Source organism: Melospiza georgiana, chromosome 2 (assembly GCF_028018845.1).
Source record: "Melospiza georgiana isolate bMelGeo1 chromosome 2, bMelGeo1.pri, whole genome shotgun sequence".
NCBI classification, from domain to species: Eukaryota; Metazoa; Chordata; class Aves; order Passeriformes; family Passerellidae; genus Melospiza; species Melospiza georgiana.
This window is the reverse complement of record NC_080431.1, coordinates 100,181,370-100,203,860: the sequence shown is the minus strand read 5'-3', so window position 1 is coordinate 100,203,860 and position 22,491 is coordinate 100,181,370. Positions and strand designations below refer to the sequence as shown.

At 41.4% G+C, this 22,491-nt stretch overlaps 1 protein-coding gene across 6 annotated transcripts in view; it reads right to left on the bottom strand.

Annotated features, from left to right (window-relative positions):
- SHROOM2 (shroom family member 2) overlaps positions 1-22,491 on the bottom strand; it is a 117,134-nt gene that overhangs the window by 20,701 nt on the left and 73,942 nt on the right. For 2 of the 6 annotated variants that reach the window (XM_058045259.1, XM_058045261.1), the window contains exons 4-5: positions 16,061-18,698; positions 14,063-14,166 (exon numbers count right to left, since the gene is read on the bottom strand). In XM_058045259.1, the coding sequence (XP_057901242.1) occupies positions 14,063-14,166; positions 16,061-18,698 (2,742 nt within the window). Of the gene's footprint in view, positions 1-3,657; positions 3,706-4,147; positions 4,211-4,429; positions 4,501-14,062; positions 14,167-16,060; positions 18,699-22,491 lie in introns of those variants that run through there. The other 4 variants (XM_058045260.1, XM_058045263.1, XM_058045264.1 and 1 more) reach the window with 4 other exon arrangements.

The window sequence follows — 22,491 nt, the reverse complement described above, 5'->3', positions numbered from 1 at the left end:
CTATCTAAATGGCAGGAGGCAGAAAACCAATGTGGGCTTCTGACTGAAAAGAAGGAATTGCTTCATTACACAAACCAGTCCTTCACATTTTTGAGGAGCTCTCATTTAGCAGAGGGCTCAGCATTCCCAGAGGGGATCTGTGTAGAGAGACAAGAGGCTGAGCACTCATCAGTGAATGCAGGAGCAGCTCTGCTCTCTGTCTTGCACTTTCCCAGTGGCCACAGCCACCCCAGCACCACTTACTGCAGTGGGGGTGGCAATGTGGATCTCCACACTGGCACAAAGTACTTTCTACCTCAATGGACAAGTACCTCTCTGTTTCCTTCTGGCCCCATTAGCTTGGGGCATACACACTCAAGACTGAAATATTAAAGGCCATGCAAAGAATAAGCTGGGCAAAAACCTCCCAGGTCTCATCCCCAGCCTGGACACCTCCAGTCCCCCGAGCAATACTACAACAGGCTATTCCAACAAATCAGAGAGGTAACAGTAATGTGAGCTCTTGCATGAAGGTTAAACCATATACACACACACACACATTAACCTGGAGCCTGCCAGTGGAGTCAGTGAGCATTTACAAAAATGAATCATTATGTATAGATGTCTATCAAAAGAATAACATTTTTGGTTGCCATAAAAAACAACTCCAAATAACTTTCTTCATTTGCCCCATACTCAAGACTTGACTAAATCTGGATGGAGAGATAGCCAATGTTGTATCTCAATAAATGAAAGTGATTTCAATAAACTCAGTGTGTTTGATTTTTATCTGTCTGATTTACAGTTTCTTGAGAACACTTCAGGCCAACCCAAACAGTGCCACGAGACGCTCCAACTTCAAAATCCCAGACTAGATAAGCTTTGCAAAAATGCATTAGCCAACATTTGAAAAATGTATCATTTGTTAAAGACCTGACCTCTGTGCAAAAGTTTCACCATAAAACATAAGCATGGTTATGTAACCAATGATATGTCCTGCACTAACTCACTGGCAAAGGAGAGCAAATGGAGTGGCTGTTTCTGATTTAATTTAAATTCCTTCTCAAGAACTACAAGCTACACTGGAAAAAGGCCTTCATACCTGAGTATGACTCTACAATAAAAGTCCTCCCCCTACAAAAACAAACACTCTGAAAATCAAGGCCACAGTTTTGCAGTCCCTTTAAAGTGACCGTATGCAGATACTCGGCCAGAAGAGGCAGTCTCCTTCTTAGACACTCTGAGCTTTGTCTTCCTGCTCCTTCCAGCATACTAGCAGTAGGAATTGTACAGTCCCACAGAAAACTGGATCAAGGACCTGACCTGGCTTGAAACAGATAATTATGTGGCATAAAGCAATTGGTAAATACTGTCTTTGCATATGACAAAATCCTGTTTATAGGCACAGCTCTTGCCAATACTTTTTAAGCTATGAACTTCATATGCTAAAACTATGTTTTGATGGTGTACTTTTCTGGCACGTGGCACACTGGGATCCAAAAGCACTTCTGCAATAATCCCCAAATAAAGGGTAGTTTCTTCTATCCAGTATAGTTCTGCTTAAGACAACACAATGCTATGAAGTTAGAATGGGGTTTCCAAGACTGTTGGAAATTCAGGAAAAAAAATTGCTGTCTAATGCCACATTTTAATCCACATTGATAAGCACTAACTAACGCATGATGGGTGTCTTCTATTATTTCAGAAACTTTAAAGGTACAAAGGCATCAGCTCCCCTAAGAGAAGGCAGGTGGAAGCCAAGTGGGATATGCTAGGCTATCTCAGGTCTCACAAGATACCTGTGTTTAGACAACCATTAAGCCAACCAAGCTTAGTCAACTTAGAATTAAACCTGAGTTCTCTGTGAACTACAACTTGACTCAGGACTTCACCTGCAGAGAGATGTCTCCCTTCTGCTACTTCTCTCAATCCTCATCAGAGTCCCATATCCTTTTTTTTTTCAGAGAGTCCAGGATAACCCTTAACCACTTAAGCCCTTAAATTGGTTTTACTGTTGGAAGACTCAGGAGACACTGAACCACACAGCACCACAGTTTGGACATGCAATACAAGGGCAATTGTTTCACCTCTGGCTAATTTTTCTGATGAACTTTCCATCTGCTTTCACTACTGAGTCAGTACAACAGCACACACTATCCATCAGATAGCGACAATGACACGTATTCCAAAGATGTTATATGAGAGCTTTATGAAAGTACTTAGAAATTTTAAAAGATAAATGCAGAGAATAAAGAACCCTCTAAAGAACCATGATGGCTGTACCCTAACAGTCATGCCATGAAGAGGCAGAGCACACAAGCCACTACAAAGAAGCAGAGCTGTCCACTGCCTTGGTCTGAAGAGGCAGATGATGGCAACCAGCATCCAAGAAACACTACTGAAGCGAACAGTCCTAAAACCAAAACGTGTTAAGATGAAAAGAATAATGAATACTGAATGATGAGAGAATGCTTTCTCTCAAGGGGGGAAAAAAAAGGCCTGTCAGAAGACAACTGAAGGTACAAAACTAGCAAGATATTTCACAAATATATCCCACAGCACATCACTGGTACACTACAACCTGTTTATCATGGTGCAAGTGTTGGTTCTTCAATTCTGTCTCTGAAAGCCTGTTAACATTATCTGTGCCTCAATGGCAGTTATCTGTTTAGTCAGTCACACTAAATACAGCTTAGTTGTTGCACCCAATGTGATAAAGCAAAATGTCACTCTACCTTAACAACCCTTGCATTATCACCTGGCTTTATCACAGAATGAAATACAATAACAGACACTGCTTGCCAGTCCATCGATCCCACCAGAATTTCTCTCCTGTCCTGCATGCATGGCAACATACACACTGCAATGAGTTTTCCTATCTCATTCTGCCTCTCTAAAAATGTTGCCTCTTTCCCCATGGAAATCAGAAATAAATAAATAACAAAGAACATATCCACTCAAATTCTGCAGTAAATAGACAAAGTTATGTTGATGGATGAATGTAGGCCAGTCATGGGTAATAGCAAAAGACATAGGCCCCTAACAAAAATAAAATCTGATTAAAATTATATTTCTTACAGCAGCACAAGGGAAGAATCTTGTGGGAAAGGGCAGGGGGAGCGATGCTTTCCTTTCCTTAGTTCAGAAAACAAAAGCCCCTCCTCCATTCTGCTGCACATCAAAAATAAACAATAAAAGGTAATTTTTATGGCTGCATTCTTACTGCTTTATCTATTGCATGCCTCTCCTAGCACACAGGGGATTACCTGCATGGAATTAAAATTACTTCTACTCAAGTCAGCCAGTTAATGTGTTCAGTACTTACACACTGAATTCAATCATCAGAATATCCCAACAGTATAACGAGAACCATCATATTACACAAATGGCAACCATTGCAGAGACAAAAGACAATATTTTCCAACACTGCTAACAAGGAAATCACAGTCACATCAAAAAAAAGCTTAATTTGTTTGTCAATTTACTAAAAAAAAACCCTACATTCCAGTTGCCACTCCTTTCATTTTTTTTTTCATTTAGACTTTTTTGTCCTGATAATGCTGTTGCTATTTTCTTGTTGCTATTAGTACTGAAAACAGCTGCTTGCAGCTGAACAAGAATTAGGTAACAGAACACAAGCTATAAAATGAAACACTTTGTGAATAACAACTAGGTCACCTGGGATTCTCAGGCATTCTCTCGCCAAAAAAGAACACATAGCCAGCTCATCCCTAAAGGAAAAAAAATCCTAAATCAGTTATTTAAATTAATTAGCATGCACACATTTCAATAGCCATCTTTTCACTCGGAGCCACACTCACCCGCTTGCTTCTGACAGTCACATCCAATTCTCTCAGACTCCCAGCTACCAGCTCCTGCTGCTGTGGAAAGGTCTCTGTGCAAGCCTGTACTCACAGTCACAGGCTTGCCTGGCAAATAACGAGATGAAAAGCTCTCGCACCACCCCTAGCCGAGAGGAACCCTGAGCCTGGCACCCTGAGCCACAACAACGGCACTGCAGCCCTCAGTCCAGAAAACAAGTATTTTCCAAAGGCACTGCCTTCTAATTCCAGTGTGCATGATGCCAACTGTGAAAACAAAAGCTGCTAAAAACAGCGCGTGTGTGCGAGCATATGCACACAGAGCATCCTAGCTGGAATTAACTCACGTTTTCCCCCTGTTCTTCCAACCATCAGCAAACACAGCAGTCGACTGCACTAAGCAACATAAAATTCTGTACCAAGCATTGCATCATTGCTAATTTGCTACTGTAGCTTTTGCTGATAGAGGCAGAAGATGCAGCCTATTCTCAAAGACCTGAAGAACAAAAGAAATACTCTATGAATTAACACTGCAAATTTCTGTTCACAATGGACAAAAAATGGTAAATAAGGCACACACCTCTAGCCATTTCTTTCATGATTTAACACTAAAGACAAGACAATCTTACCAGGATTTACAGCTTTTGACCCATATTCACTGGACATGTGAGCTTTGCATCCCTGCAAATGTGCCAGCCAGTTTGAAAGCCTTGCAGAACTGAATCTGTCTCAACCTCTGTGTCTCATTTACTGTAACACAGAGGATTTTCAAAGCCATGCCTTACAACAGCTGGCTTGTTTTTGCCTGCTTCCTATGATTGACAAGTTCATACAAGCTCTGTCAACTTTAACCTTGATAAGTGAAGGCTTAGTCTGTATTGTATGTTACATCACCAGAAACTTCTGACCTCAGGGAAAAGATCTCAGAGACTTCAAAGCTTTTCCTTTCCCCCACCCCCACCTCCTGGATTTGCTTATTAAAAAAAAAAAAAAAAAACCAAAACAAAACTTAAAAGTCCTTTAATTTTTTAAGGGTTTTCATTTGTGAAAATCGTGATCTGCATTTCCACAACTACAGCTCTGCAAGTTTTAACTATTTACAATGATTTTAAAAGATCAGTGTGTCACTAGGTTCCTTTCTGAACAACACTCAAATAACCAAAGCCTAATTCTAGAAGAGAGTATTCATCACAGCCCTCCAGCCTGAATTTTTTTGCATGTGTTGTGTGCACAGGCGCCCTCTCTTGCAGGAGATTCTGCAGGGGAAGAACTGAATGCTTTCATGCTGCATGAGCACATTGCCACCCCCACGCTCCATCTTTAGAAGGCATCGTGGCTTTCATCAGAGCAAAGCTCAAGCTCCTTTCAATTTATCTACAAGAACACATGAAAGACTTAATAGAGAAGTTGTGGATAAGGCTTTAATATGTATGAAAAGATAATTTTAAAGATGACCCATTTTAAGAGGAAAATGCTATTAAACTGTACACAAAACCACATAGAGCAGCTAGATATCCAGTAAATAACCTCCCCTAAAATTTTTCTGCCTATTTGATTTCAACAGAGAGAGAAAATGACTTCAAGAAAAAAATCCAGTTTACATAATACAATACAACTGGTTAACAGACTGCAGCAAGTCTGGCTGGTCCATGCAGAGAAATGGAAGCTATAGCTGCCACGTTACTTTTTAGCACAAAACTTCACTCACATTTACTGATATGAACAGTCTCCTGCGTGACAGCAAACCATAACCATGTTGCCTAAGGGCTTATAGCAGAAAGTGAACATTGCACAGGCTAGCTTTTAGTACCAGAACACCATAAAGCCACTCCATATGTCAGAAATGCATGAATTGCTACACTGAGGAGACAAATCAGTCACCTATTTCCAATTATGCTTTTCATCAAGTAACTTAAGGGAAAATAAAATCTACAATGCATCAGCACATGATGTTTTTATGACTTTAACCACTGGAGACTATATCTTACATTAGCTCTAAATCTCCATACTCAACAGGGCTACATGAAGATAGTTGAATTTCAAGCAATGCAACAAAAAATATCTTTAGATGATTTTCATTCTAATCCTATTTCCAGGAAAAGGAGTAAGATCAAACCAGAATACAAAAATGAACTAATGTGTACAAATTTATCTCTGTTTCTCTCTCCACAAACACTTCTGTGTGTTCTTTCACTCACACTCAAGTTCAGAATAATGTTTAGGACTTCTTCCAGCTACTCATGCTTGGTAACACCTTTAGGGGCAGGGGAGGAAACTTTCTGTAAGAAGAAACCACCCTCCAACACTTCCTTTTATCAGCCAATGATGGCCTCACATACCCCTAGCTGTCACTGCATGCACAGGGAGGAGAACAGATGTGCCAGGAGCAATTAAAGCAAAAATAACTTCACTTGGTAGCAAAAAGCTGCAAGTAGAAAAATGGGGATGTATGAGCTAGGACAGCCACCCTCAAATTTAGAAACAGGGACTCAAAGTTCACCTAATAAAGGTAGAGGGAGAGTCCACATTTTCAAGGGTGTGGAGAATGCACAAATTGGATGGGGGAGAAACAGGGCTGTATTACTGCAGTAGTGTAAACCAAGCACAGGTTTTGGAGGCAGTCCAGCACCCATTTAATGAGCCTGAGTGGAACATCTCACTGATCTGCAGGATGCACACCTGACAGCCGCCGGCTGCCAGGAGAGTGAGGAATGGGGAGGCACTGGCAGGAGCCTGCAAGTTTTAACAATTTATTTAGCCACAACCAACCTCCAAATCCCCAAATAATGCATTTGTGATGCTTATGAAGATGCCCACACATCTCTCACCTCACCTAGCCTGGAAGTTTTAAAATGGACAACAAGAGGAAGAAAAAGACTACAAGTGGGACAATTTATCATGCAACTTCTGCCTTGATCCTGAGGCATGGGAAGAATCTGCTTCAAAACTTTACTGTTTGAAGGGCTACCCTGTGCCAGGGGCCATATGCATTTAGAGAAACCTTTTTTGAAAGATTAAGAATCCACACAGTTGTATTTAATTTTGAAAAGGACATTTCCATACATGAGATGAATATTTCTTAAGAGAAGAAGCCAGATGGTATAATGCTAAGAGATAACATGCAACTGAAGATAAAATACATGAAACTCAGAGGAAATGTGTAACACCTACTGAAACACCCAATCACCATTCTTCCTTCCCCCTCTCTACCCCCTCCAAAGTTGAATTAAACAGCAATGAAAAGGAACATCCACCAGAGAACTTAGGTCCTACTCAAATGAGGAAAATCCAGAACTAACCTAGCAAAGCAGATGCATAAGCAAAATATGGTAAATAAAGAAATTTTAAAACAAAAGCTGAGGTACAAATCCTTAGAGGTGTTGGGATTTAAAAAAAAAATAGGAGAAAAAAAAAGCACTTCTTCAAACACAGATATCTGCCAAACAGATTGTAGGGATGAAAGTACAAGAGTAAGAATACAAAGAAAATAAGGTTGCAGCAAAAAATGGACATGGCCTTCCCTTCACAACTCCACAAGCAAAGAACAGCCTTTGCAGGAACTATTTTCAGATGCTGCACACCATCAGGAGTGGGTTGTCAAAAGCTACCTGGGCCATATGACAATCACCTGAATCTTCCACGGGAAAGTGCTGAACTGGGATCTGTGGTGCACAGCCACCCACTCCTCTGATACTTGGGCAGCTGCTCGAGCACAGTGACATGCTCAGTGTTGGGGGAGGGAAGGTGTGAGGGTGCTGAAGAGAAAGAATGAGGGAAAGAGAGCAAGAATAAAAAAAAATCTCATTATGAATCTGGAGAACTTCAGAATCATAAACTTAACATCTGAAATAAGCAAAAAAAGTAGAAGTTTTATTAAGAGATTCAGCAGCTGCACTAATGAGTAAAATTGACCAAGAATAATTTGGGCATGTGTAGAAAAGATATGTCTTGGATGCACTACTAATCTTAGAAAGAGTAACTACACACAGGGACAAGAGTGATCTGGATGACAGAGACTGGATTTTTAGATGAGTTAGAAAATTAAATTTAATCTCACCTGAGGCTCTTGAAAATTTGACTCCCATGAGACAGAGTCCTCACTCATCTCATCACATCATTCACATCAGAACTCATTAGACATAGATGATTCACAAAAGGGGTGAAAAACTAGGTGGCAACAGTTGCTGCTATGAGGAAATTATTCAGATTTAATAAATGCAAAGTGACCCACAGGAGAGATTTTCCTGTACTTCACCAACCTTTACAATGATGTACAACAGAAATTACTGCTACACAAGAAGGAAAAGCTGAATTTCACAGACTGTTCTAGGAACATACAATCTTTGTACTTCACAGCAGTAAAAAACTAAACAAAACCCCCAAAATAAAACAAAGCTCAAAGATAGGCAAACCAGCAGAGGCTTGACAAGATACCCAGCTGCATGGCTCCTGGCTTGCCCTGGCTTTCTGTTTGTCCCTCCAAGCATCTGCTGCTGGCTCACAAGGAGAAGAAAGCCTGTCTAGATAGCCCTTTGGCCTGCCTTTAAGCATTGACACCCATCAGCTGCCATTGTGCACCAGTGATTCAAGGCTCCACAGCCCCAGAGTGTGATATTTATGTATGTGTTATTAGTCAGTCACATACACCAGTACACTGAAAGTTCACTAATTACAAGCATTCACAGAAACCTAAGGAAGATGAAAGGTTACAGGGGTTTCTCATATATGAATAGATGCTCACTCTCGTCTATATGCACAGGAAGAGCTACAGGAGGTTTTTCCCATTTTCAAACAAAATAGAAAGTTTTTAACAGCCCAGATTGTACTGTGTCATTGCTATATGTCACACACAATGACATCACTGGCAAAAAAAAAAAAAAATAGTCTGAGAAAAGCCTTAATAATCAGTATCTCATGATAAAGAAATGCTAAGGACATGGACCTGCTGGAGCAAGTCCAGAGGAGTGCCAGGGAGGTGATCAGAGGGATGGAACACCTCTCCTGTGAAGACACGATGAGAGAGTTGGAATTGTTCAGCCTGGAGAAGAGAAAGCTTTGTGGAGCTTGTTAACACATGCATGAAATGTTTGCCAAAGTAATTTTCCCACTGATTTCTAAGGAAGCAGTTGCACAAGATCATACTATTTCTTCCTCACACAGAAAAGGGGGAAAACATTTTGTTTACATAGCTCTGGTAATGTCTTGATAAGTCCTTCAGTGCCTGACACTTACTTGTCCTGCAATGTCCAATCAGGAAAAGCAACTTACAGATTGACTGCTAACTGCAACAATAACTGAGTAATTTATTGTTGACCTCAGGAAGGTCAACAAGGCCAAGTGTCAGGTTCTGCCCCTGGGTCAGGCCAATCTCAAGCAGAAGTTCAGGCTGAGAATGGACCAAGACCAGCCTTGGGAAGAAAGATCTGGGGGTGATTGTGGACAAGAAGCTCAATAATCAATTGGTAGAGTGCACTCCCAGCTCAGAAAGCCAAATGGCTACACCAAAACCAGTCTGGCCAGCAGGTCACGGGAGGGGAATTCTCCCCCTCTACTCTGCTTTTGCAAAACCTCACCTTGATTACTGCATTCAGCTCTAGGGCTCCCAAAAGAAGAAAAATGTGGCCCTGCTGGAATGTGTCTAGAGGAGGGCCACTACTGTGGTTACAGGACTGGAACATCTCATTGAGGACAAGCTGAGAGAGTTGGGGCTGTTCAGCCTAGAGAAGGAAAGGCTCCAGGGAGGCCTTACAGCACCTTCCAGTATCTCAAGGGGGCTAAAAGAAAACTGGAGAGAGACTTTTCACAAAGGCATGAAGTGATAGGACAAGGAGGAATGGCTTTAACATGGAGGAAGGCAGGTTCAGATTAGGTATTAGAAGGAAATTCTTCACTCTGAGGGTGGTGAGGCACTGGAACAGGTTATCCAGAGAAGCAATGGGCTCCCTGGAAATGTTAATGACCAGGCTGGATGGGGCTCTGAGTAATCTGGTCTAGTGGAAAGCTCCCTGGCCATGGCAGGAGGGCTGGAACCAGATGATTTTTAAGGTCCCCTCTGAACAAACTAAACTATCTTAGGACTTCACAATTCTTAATAAAGAAGTTTAAAAGAGATATGCAACACAATGGTGGCAAAAGTTCTTGTTAACTATTTAAGGAAATGGCCCTTTTGCTACAAATAAAAACTTCCAAGGCTTCAAGTCTTGTATTTCAGTAGCTCAGTTCCTAGTTAAGCTGATCCTAACACTGTATATTGGTACCTTGTTAAATTTTTTGACATCACAGTAAAAGAAACCCAAATAAAATGTAGAATTTAAAATTTCTGCAGTTATGAAAAACTGTAGTTTTTAAGAATATTTTCAATGAATAATTTACACCATCTACCATTGTCTGAGGAAATAAGGAAACTAATTTGTCCAGATGTGTATTGGGTATTGTTGGAGTTTTTTTCCCCACTGTTAATCAGTCCTCATAGGTATGTAAAACCCAACTCCTATACTGGTCACAAATCAGAAAAAGCTAAGAGAAATAACTATCAATATACATGTATATTATATATGTCTGTATATATATATACACACACAAATATCCATATATGCATGATACAAATGGACTACTGGTAATTTTTAAATTATTTTCCATCTCACTCAGTTCAGAAGACATAAGGTCAGCCATATTCCTGTGCTGCTGAAAGCCCTCCTCCTTCCTTGCACAATTATTTGCTGCTCCTCTTGGTGAGTATGGAGCCAAGGTATTCACCAAGATATCAAATTGAAAAATCTTCCTTATAAAGAGCCTAATAAAAAACCTAGGAACATGTCTACAGGCTTCTGTTTCTGGATTATCAAAGATTTTTCTAGAACATTATACTTGGACATTTAGGACAACTTACGCATTAAGATATTATTTTTATTATGTTTTTGTATTGTAAAGGTTGTTCCTCTGTCTCTAAGAGCTCAACTCAAATAGGAGTAACTACTAAGGTATGAAAACACTGAAAATGTTTTACAGTGTTTAATTAGAGTTGAGTCACACTGTGGTCCTACACTTGACGCGCATATGCTCTTGGACTTGACACCTGTTAAATGGTGAAATATTTTCTGCAGCCTGTGATCTCAGATATCCTTTTTCACTTTTTGAAGTTATGTAACTTTAATAGACATCACAGGAACAAATTAATAGAGCTAGGAGTCAAATGTTCTTAGAAAGTAAATAAAGGCAATGGCTGTAAACATCTCTAGTAGATGGCAATCTTAAGAATTAGATCATAAAGCATGAGTCTTTTGATGCAGAATGACTTATGCGTGCATGTCATACTGCAGGAAGCCAGAGAGTGATGGTCAGAGCATCTGTTTCCCTCTAACTTTCTGAAAGTCTATTTCAGCTTAGAAATTGTGGAGACTTCTATAAGGAAGGTAATTATAAGTAATTTTACAGTTTAAGTAATTTTACAAATGCAGAAAGAGAGACATGTTTATAGAAGCACAGACTTCACATCCATAAAAAGGTAAGCTTTTGTAAATAATTTGAAATAGAAAGAGGCACAACAACAACAAAAAAGTAGCATTTTTTTGTTTTACAGATCAGCCAAATTGTATAATGCTTTTAAACTGTCCTAAAGTTAAGAACCACCACAGAATCACAGCAACCCCTCAGTATAAAAATACACTTCTTGTGTTAGATGACTCCAACCCGGTAAGTTCCTAACAAGAGTGGCTTGGGTCTTCCATTAGAGATGACAATGGCTGCTATGGGCCACTATTTTCTCTTCCTACACATGTAATACCCTAAACTATTAAATACTGCAGTTCAGAAGAACATGGTGCAGCTCTTCTAAAAAGGGAGATGAAACAATCTGAATTCATTGGAGGCACTCAGTAACCTCAGAGGGGAAAAACAGAGCTCAAAGATGAAAGAGGTTCACAAACTATCTTCATAAACTCAACATTCACACACCACTCCTCCCCTCCCCCCAGTTTTTTAAAGTACTGTTAATTTACATTTTACAATTGTGTGCTAAAAAAGAACAGCCAAGAAAATACTGTAGCAAAATGCTCAGGAGAAAAAGAAATTACCAAACACCTTTATGTATGTTTGTTTTTAAAATGCCATTTGCTGTTACAATATTCTAATCCTTTTCCATCCTAGAGTCAGTGCATTTAAAAAAACCTAGTATTTCATATTTCTGAGGAAAATTATCAGGGAAGCTGTAAATGGTAGCATATTCAAAGTTTATTTCAAGTTAATATTTTTTTGCATTTCTCAAAACAACTGGAGGGGAGGGAGGCCAGAGGCACCCTGTAGTGTAGGACAGTCTCTGACCTGCAGAAAGCACCCATGGACCCCACAACTGTCTCTCAGCTTGGGTTCCTGCAAATCTCATGCCCACAAGTGCAGAAGGGCCACTCCTGTGTTCAGCCCCATCACACTGACTTTGGCAGCACAAAGGCCACCGTAGCACACAGGTCTCAGCAGTGCAAAATAACAGCTGCCAGCTATTTAATCCAAACATAAATTTTAAAATAGAGCATTAAATATGACCATAAGGAAGACCTCAGATTTGGTTACTATTTGTGTTCTAGAATATACCCTGAATTAGGGAGATTTGCTAGCCATTTGCAGATTGCTAGTTTTTAAAAATAGAAAGCTAAATGCCTTTAGGGCAGCTCAAAAATCATAAAATCAATCCATGCCATGAGGCCAGTTCCTTTTGAGCACAAGAATGCCTTGTAAAACAGGAGCACACGGAAATATATATTCTTTCCCGTAAGGCAGCCATTCATTATCACGCAGTGGTAGCTCACAACACAGGAATTAAATGCCCAAATGAGGGATTTTTATCAGTTTTTTGAATACAGAAGGCATATCAAACCTCTGCATATCAACGTTGAGACAAAGAGACCATTTCACAAAACCTTCTGTAATGCACGAAAATAGCCAAATACCACATCTGAAATGTATGTCAAAACAGGCTCCAGCTGAAAAAAAAGTTACTGCAGCTGGTGCCCAGTCATGTGATTTTCATGGATTCCATGATTATAAAGCAAGAATTGTGCTGCACAAACACTGCTAAAGTGCTGGCGTAGGAGTATTATTCACATGCTTTTGCGAATAATGGTAGATGGGAATCATTTCACCCGTGCGGAGCTGCTGCCCGCCCACGGCAGCGCGGCCGCTCCCGGGCCGTGCCCGCCCCTGCTGCCCGCCGCTCTCTGCGCCCTCCGGGGCGGCTCATTCTGCAATCCCTGCCCAAGTACACAGGGCTGCCAAAAGCTGCAAAAATACGGGGTGCTCTCTTCAGCTAAGCCATAAGCAATGCAAAATACAATCATATGGACCCACAAATAAATGCTAACTTTTTACAAGGTTTTAGGGTCACAGCTAGAGTGTGTGTTCGCTATAGTTCGTAATTTCCTCTCCCTGGAGGGATTAATACCACTTACAGAACTGAGGAAAGCCTACAGAGGTTCTTTTTTCCTATGCATGGGTTCCCTCTGTTATGAAACCCAGAGCTGTCTGACCTGGCAGCGGCAGCATGTGCACAACCTCAGCTGGGCTTCAGCAGCCACAGAATCAGCGATTGCTGAAATCACTGCTTGCACCACATCTGAAATCACTGCTTGCACCACATCGGGGCCAGGACGAGGACAACCCTCAGCATGCTAGACATTTAATGGATTTAAACCACACTGTGCATGCAGTCACACCTTTGAAAACATTGTATATTTATTAATACATGGATTAACAGAGAAAATCTGAGCTCTTCAAACAGTGAAACAAATTTTAGTGTCTTCTATTCACATATTGTATTCTGTAAAGCCACAAGAAAAGCAAAGACCTTACAGTAGTGCTATGTTTCAGCAGCATGCTGTCTTTGCCAGGAATAATACTGGAAATCTCTTTTGGGAAACCCCAGGCCCCCATCTACCCCCAAAAAATCCATAACTATCACACAAATAATTCATGCACACAAATAAGAATCAACTGCCTTTGAACAACCTATAATATGCTCAACACTCAACAATTTCTTTAAGCTCACACTAGAGTCCCCAAAAATTTCAGTCCCAAAATGAATTCTATCATGCACATTGACGTATTTGGGGAGAAGGAGGGAAATAAGGGAAGAAGGCACGGCAAAAACTCTGAAATCATCACAGCAGAACTTGCAGTTTGAGTCAGGAAAAGATTAGATCACAGAAATTTGTCAAAAACATTGGTCAAAACCAAATCTTTTAGAGAGAGAAATTAAGAAACACTGTACTTACCTTACAGTGCAGTTCCTCTCATCCAGTTTGTTAATGTTAGAAAAAATACACTGCCCATCTTCCTTTAAATCCTCTGCTTGCCTCCTTACTTCAACTGATACTTCCTAAAAGAGGTTTGTAGTACAAGTAAGAGACCAAGTCATCGTGTTTCAGACTCTCAAAAAATCTGTGATTATGGAACCTCTTATTTGTGGGTTTTCTCTGTTCAAATACACATGAAGTCAACAGCATAGCATGTTTTAAGCTTGTTTGGTTTTAAGCAGTACAGCGTGCTGTGACCTCCTGCGCTGCACTCCCGACCTGGCTGTGCTCGCCTTGCTGCTCTGCTTTGCTGATCTATACAAGAGCTTAACATTTTTATAAATGTTTGCAACTTCCATTTGGCAAAAACAAAAAAAAAAGAGGCACAGAAGTTGCAGAAGAGTTGCTCACATTTTAGAAGATGCAAGTATGCACCAGATTGTGAATCCCCGTGCGAGTACTTCAGTTTCTCAGTACAACACCAACAGTGCTGTTCCAGAACGTTACTATCTCCCTATCTCCAAACAACCCCACCCAAAGCCCAGCTTTGCATTACAAACACTGAACCTACAGGAAATTTAATTGCACATTAGCACTGGAACAATCTGAATCATATATGCAAAACAACATCTTTATTTACTTCAGTCTGTTGTAAGCATCTTCAATGCACTTATCACCCTATTTTCCAGGTGCCTAAACAGGTGTGTGCTTTTTGCCCCAGGAGGCCTATATTGAATTAAGAGCACTGACTGATAAACCAGAAATGCATACAGGGAATAGATTATTTTTCTGCTGGGTAGGCAATTATTTAATAATTCAGTGAATTTAATTTTCAAAGTAACGTCCAGGTGATTATTTTCAGTGCTTTGAATCCCTACCCTAGTAAATTATCCACGCAGTGAAGTCTGCACATAGAGTTCAAAAAGAACTTTTGCCAAACTTAAAGATGCAAAAAAGTTATGGAAAGACAGTCCACAAGTTCTAGAGATTAACATTTTTGTTTCTTTTTGAGCTATTCTCATTCTACTGCATGTCCACACACACACACAGAGGTGAACTGTGTATGTATGTATGCAATGTTTTTAAAAGGGGAAAAATACAGGAAAAGTAATATACAGCTGCTTTGCTTCAATTCTATTCTAGCAGAAGGCAAAGTTCAGGTTGAACACACTATGATTCCTTATACATATCAGGCAATCTCATAGTAGCTTGAACAACATCTTTTAACAGAGAACTAAAGAGATTTGGTTTCTCTGTTTACTTCCTGTGCCACCTGCCAACCATTGCCTGGCCCTGCTTGGTTAAAAATTAACGTAATATTTACTTGCAAGTTGAAAAGACTTTTGGCATCTCTCTAGGGAATAAATGTATAAATCTTAAATCAAGCAAACTGACATAAAACAAAACATTAAGCAGTTTCATTGTTGCTGTGGCTTTAACATTAACAGGCATATTTGTAATCTCAACTTTTTCAGGCAGAAGTCCTCTGTAATTTTGCATGAAGCAAGTTTAGAAGAAAAGAGGAAATCAATGGAAATTACTAGACCATTAAAAATTAGACAAAGTATATATTATTTACATGTGAAACACTTTTCTTCATAGTTTCAGAGAATTCAAACAGGGAATACAGCCACACCAATGAAAAAATAAGTCTGGGTGAAAATTGCTTTGAACCTTCAAAATCTCTACTGTAAAAAAGAGGGTGTTAGCAAATCAATCATGTTTTTCTATCTGACTTCAACACACAAGAAATTATTTTGATCCAACTGCTCTTGTGCAGCACAAACTTTTATCTTCCTTGTTTTACTTAAGATAGCTACCTATAACATTTACTCCTTTACTGACAAAAGGCAAATACCATATTACATAGTGTTCCTAAATTGGAAATTTCCATAAAAATTCTCTTTTCCCCTCCACTCCTCTACTGTCCTCCACCACACTGGGCAACTTAAAGAATAATACAAAAGACATGTGTACCTGTTTGTAGAAATCAGTGGAAGGGGATGATCTAGACCTCTCATGGGAGTACTGGGATTTCCCATGCTGTTCATGGCCTGTATCGAGGATATTTTCAGCTGAGTGGTACCTTCCCGAGCCCCTTGGCTCTACGGGCTTCCTCTGCCCCTTCCACGATGCCTCATACTCTGCAAAGGTTCCCAGGCGCTGTGGCTGTGCAGATTTCCCAAGCCTCTCAGCAGCCCTATTGCTGCTGCTATGGTGGACACTGTCCTTTGAAGCATGAGCAGTTTCAGGTCCAACAGAGGCTACCTGATCTCTTCTCTCATGCCAGAGCTCCTCTCCCTCTTGTGCTTTCCTATCTGGCCTCTCAGGCTGTCCCTCTGCTAAACCATGGGGACCTGGTTTCTGTGATGATTTTCTAAATGCAGGCTTACTTGTTTCTTCAAAAAATTTCCACCTGTCTGCAAATGAACCCAGGGCTTCTTCTGATCTCTTTGGACGGCAATGAGCATGGCGTTCATCCTCTGACATGCCCACTTCATTCATCTTCTCTGGTTCTGAGTATGACTTCAGTTTTTGCTCTGTTGTGAACCTCTTCCTGGCTCCAATCCGAGAAACGTGATGAGTGCCACTCCCTGTAGGATTTGATTTGGCTTGTGTAGCCTCAGGGAATCCAGAGGCATCTTCAGAAACCAAAGTCAGTGATGAAGAGTTGTAACTAGCAGTTTTCCGCTCAGGTGACCTGGGGGGATACTCAGCGGGGCTGGGCTCCAAGCCCCGGCGTCTGAAGGACGTCGCGCTCAGAACCCTGGCCTGGGCTTCCTTCAGGTGATCTTTGTAGGAGCTGCTAAAGTTTGTGTCGGGGGATGTGATGACATTCCCTGTTGAATCTGGGTTCCAGGTCTCACTGCACTCCTCTGTTTCAGATGAGCCTACTAGTGTAGCAGTACTTCTACTTTTCTGCAGCTTGGCTCTCCTCATTTGGATCTCATTTCTGAGGGTTGTTGAAAAACGATCACTCCTTCGTGCCTGTTTAGACAGGTGAGTGTCAAATGAGGTCTGTCGTTCTGATACCACTTCTGGGTTGTTGTCAGACTGTTTTTTCCCTTCCTGAGCTAAAGAGTGCAACATTGGTGTCCTCTGAGGAGAAATCTTGCTACTTTCATCTTTCCCCCACCTAAAATCTTTCTGAGCAGATCTGTTTTCAGTGGTAAGGACACAGCCCTTTACATCCTCCTGCTGACCGTGCCTAGTTTCACTTTCCTCAGAGCTCTCACAGCTTTTCTTTTGTCCAGATTTTTCAGTATGATCAGGTTTTTTAGATTCTTCTACTGTAGCACACCTAGCATCTCCCTCTCTGTCCTCTGGGTAATGACTACTGTTCTCACACCTTGTCAGTGAAGATTCAACAGATTGTTGAGGTAGATAGTATTTTGGGTTTGGGGCCATTGTAATAACTGCAGGATTTTCATGAGGTCCAAGTGACAAATCAGTTCCCACTGCAGGATTCCAGCTGTCATCCTTGAGTTGTAGTGGCTTTGAGCTTCCCTGAGCAGGCTGTTTTGCTGTCACACAATAATATCGACTTTGTCCAGTGTTGTCCACCTTCTGTTCAGCAGCACTGTTCAAAGAGGAAGTGTTGAGCAGACTGGCTTGGTTTGGACTGTAGCCATGAAAATGATCTGTAGTTAACTCCTGAATGCCACTGTAGGACAGGTAATGTTGCTGATCTTTAGGTGCAGCTAAGATTCTTGCACTGTGATAAAAGGTGCTTTCATCGCTGTACTGGTGCTGGTGGTGGTAAGAGTAAGCAGACTGTGCAAACCTAATGTCGGTGCTGGACAAGGATGGCTGCAGTTTGTTCACAGTTCCTGCATTACTACTGTACCTGTCACCAGCTGAAGAAAAAGTGTGTTCTGAACTGAGATCAGATTTGTAATTTGAGCTGCTGATCCTCCTGTCACATGCTCTGGAGGGCCGTCGCTGCTGCTCTGCAGTTTCCAAGCTCCAGTCACTCCTGGGCTGCGATCGGTTCGGGGCTGTAAAGTGCTGTGTGCTGGCACCCTCTGAGTACACAGGGCCCTGGGCTTTCTCGTGGCCCTTGGTGGCAGCGAAGCTGTCACTACGAAGAGGTGGAGGTGGCGGGGGAGGAGATGAAGGCCTCTTTTTATCAGGGACGTACCAGATAGGTCCGAAACTGGATTTTCCCGAGCTAGTGGGCTTGCCATCTGGGTCTTCCTCTGCTCTAGGACTTTTGTTGTTCTCGTGTTGGATGGGAGCTGGCAAATACCCAGGTTTGTCCTCTGTTCCACTGCTGTCATTCAAAAACTGTCCAGACTTGCTTCCATGCTTAGCAGTCTCCCAGGGCCCCACTTTGTAAAGCATGTTCTCTGTTGAAGAAGTGTCTGCACTGGACAGAGTGTGGTCAGGGGTGCTAGAACTTGTGGAGAAAGATCCATAGGCTGAATCCCGCTTACTTTGGCTCCCTAGATGATCAATGCTACTATTAGACCTTGCAGAAGAAAGTCTTCCATACTGGGCTACTTGGGGAGTGTGGTCCCAGCTGTCCATACTTCCCAAAGAGCTGAATTGGTCAGAAGAGCGGTATAGACTTGTCTGATCCCATGGGTTTGACAAGTCCTGAGAAGAACAACTACTGAAGGAAACAAACAAACAAAGTGTCAGAATAAATATAAAAAATTTATATTCACAACATAATTATAACAACTCATTTTAATAATATTGGTTAAATCCATCTGCACAGCAGTTAAAGACAATCTAACAAAACAAAGTTTGAACACTAACTCAGGGCTCCAACTTGATATTCCACCACTGATTCAAAGCTTGAAACCTTAGTAACTACCTCAGCTTCCCGATGTAAGTTTGCTAGTAAGTAATATGCATTTATCTCCTTGAAGGGTCCCTTTTCCCTATGCAAATTGTTGATTTTGCTGACTTTGCTTCTAGGAAAATTTAGTTTGAGATCCATTAGCTCCCTCCTTCCCAGGAAAAACACCAACTTATTTTTCAGCTTATTTTCCAGGCACCCTGATTCTTCCAGCTGTTAAACTCACGTATTTCCTCTCTTCATCTTTGAAATATGACTCCAAACTTCTTTAGCCCATGATGTTATTCCCCCTTCCCAAGTTACTCCAATAAAGTTACATCCACATCTGCCTATTTGTTTGATGTTTTAACTTTTAAGCAGAGATGCACGAAATGCATTTGTCTCAAATATCACCTGCACATGGCACCTTAGGAGTGTGGTTTCAAACCACTCTCAAGCTGACACTCTTAAAACAACATTCCATTCCACCCAGTTCCACAACATTGGCAGGAAAACTTCAGGAGGAGATGCCAAAGCTCTGCATGGCCAAACAAACTTCTGACTTTCCTTCAAGAACCCTTACTGCCACTAGTTTCTCCCTACTACTCCTTCCTCTATAAAAACATCATCTTTGTCACTACTTTCTTCAGGTCTTTTGCTAAGGACACGGTTCCAAAATCCTGCTGCTTCTGTTACCTTCCTACCCCCTGAGTTTTGTTTCACTTCCTTTCGTTTATTTTCCCTCTCAGAGTACCCAACTCCTGTCAATCCAACACACTGATGCTGAGATGACAGTCTTGACAATTATTCTCATCACATCTCCCTCTTTGAACTTCACTGGCAGCTCCTCCTGCTTTTATATACCAAATTCAAATTCTTGCCTTTGTGTGCAAAGACCCTTGGTAGAAATCCCAGACTTATTCCACTTCCCTGTAGCTATAATTATATGAAGCATCTATCAAATCTTGTGTTGTAAAGAGACCTGTGAAAGCTAGCAATGAAATTAGATTAATCCACATAAAAAATACCAAGAGTGATACAGGTCTTCTGTCAAAAATATTGCAAAGGTCAACTCAACAGTTCTTTTTTGGAATTCAATATTAACAGAATTGGTTCTTTTCCCCTCCACTACTATAGCCTTTTAAACTTCTTTTCTTAGACAACATGGTCAAAAGCAACTTACACGAAATAAGAGAAGATATGCTTTATGCTTATTTTCTAAAGGCATTTTATTAACAAGACACACTAACAATGGCTTCATCTTGTGGGATTTTATGTTCTTTCATTCGTTTATTTTCAGCATTTAAAGCATCTTGCTGAATCCTTTAAAAGGTCTTAATTGTCATGTTAAGCTGATACTGTGTTGCATGTAAAAAGTATTGTGGTTATTACTAGGATTTTTCTGTGAAAGAGTAATGTAAGTCAGCTATTACTAAGAATTGCTGATATTCCCACTCCCTTGAGCACTAAGGAGATCACAGAACCATTAAGGTTGGAAAAGACCTTTAAGTTCATGAAATCCAAGCAGATACCTGGCATTAATTAAAAGAAAGATGCCACTTGTGCAGGAAAGCCTCAGTTTACAGGTCTCATGTAAATCTGCCAGTATCAAATGTGAAGCAGAGATATCATCACAGGAGGTCAAAGCCCTGCTGGAAAATGCCTAATGGAAACCCAGCAGAAGCAGCAAGCACTTCAAAGGACATGAAAGTTTCTAATGGCATGTTAATGGAGAGCGTGGCCTCCTGTGGTCCTAAACTGCAGGGCAATCCTCCTGTGAACCCTGACATGGAAGAGAGTGCAGAGGCCAGTTCTGCCTGAGCCTGGCTGGCATCCCAGGATAATCCTCTCTCAGTGGCTGTTTTAGAGCAGATTCATAGAAGCACCTACACTGCTGGTCAAAGTTGGGTAGGTGAAGTCCAGGAATAATCTACATACACCATCCCTTGGCCACACTGTCCAGTAAACACCCTTCCCAAGCCTGGGGCATGAGCTTCTGCTCCTGGACCATTACAGAAATTATCTCCTCTCAGCAACAGCATGGGATTACAAACCAGATGCACCTGACCCTAACTGCCCCAAAAGCTCAGTTTAGGCAGCCTTCTCAAAGCACACTGGTCCCACAGCCACACCTGCAATACCAGAATGAAGCAGATGAGGTGGCTGGGTTCATCTGCACAACCAGGGGCACAGAAAAAACCCAAAGGCTCCTCTGTTATAGTATACCCTACTGCAAGAAAATGCAGGGTTTAAACTTTCAGCAATTTAAGATAGTTCAGTTACATTTCTCCCAGAAAAGTAAACTCAGCCTTAGTTTAGGATGGGCCAGGAAAAAAGTCTGCACCATGTTACTAAGGTGTGACTTCTGTGAAAAAGACAGAAGACTCACAGAGGGAAATGAAGGCACCAAAAGCTTTATAAGTTCCAGCTTTCTAGCCTTCCATGAGAGGCATCTAGATCTAGCCTAGTGCTCGCAAAGATAACTTACAATTTTTGCATTAAAGTCACATGATAAAACCCCCATACATATAGTGCAGGATGTGAAGGGCTGGGTTCCAGGACCACCCTCTCTCCTACAGCCTCTTCTGGGCTATCTTCCTCTACCTTCATCCACCTTTTCAAATGTTCAGATTCATCAGGCCAGCAAAAAGAAAGCCCCAGCAAAACCAACCAACCAACAAAACCCTAAAGCAAATCAAACTGCCTATACCTTAATCTAACAGTAGATAGTATGGACAGTCTTCATGGGGCTGTTTTGGCCAGCTGTGCCCCACTCCACCAACACAAAAAAGTGTGGTGTGTGCCCCCTCCCCCCACAAACTCTCCATGTTTCACAAGTGATTTAGTGAATTTTCACACTCACTGAGAGGATGCAGGTAGGCATAATCAGAAGAGATTTTAGGCTTTGAATACCAATTTCAGATGCTTAGCTCAAGGAAGGACATGAAATTCCAGAAATAGCCCAGGGATGGGATGCCTGGGCTAGAAATGTATCCCCTCCTTGGGCTATTTCAATTATCTCCTTGCATACTGCTGTTTTTAGCTACTGATCGCTGTGCTTTCTGATCAGCTGAGCTTTTTGTGAAATGTACTTGTAAAGTGGGGAATCTCAGAGGCTGCTCACCTCTTTTTGCAGATCAGCAAGCCCCAAGAACCCCACTCTGCAACTGAGATCCCCAAAGTACCAAAATCCTTGGGCTGCCACTATGGGAATGGTGGGTATCCTCCAGCAGCAGCATAGTAAAAGCAGCTCTGCCTCTGAAACAGTCTTGGACAACAGACACCAGGGCTGACAAATCTCCCAAATATATTGTCTTTTAAGTGGGCAGCACAGGTAGCCAAGGGGTTCAGCATGGCAGTGATCTGGGAACTGTGATATGAGACTGTGCTAAGGCCACTAAATCTTTCAGCAGCATGTGAGAAAGAATCCCTTGTTTTTATTAGTATTAGTGTCTGCCAGCAGTTGTGGCTCTTTCTGATATGTGAGGGGAGAGGACTGTTCTATTCCCATCCCCTCTTCCTTTACATCCAGAATTTCCCGACCAAACCTCATTTCAAACTGGCATGGGACCATTCTTTTCTCTTTTTTTTTTAAGTATTGGAACACACCCGGCTCCTATCA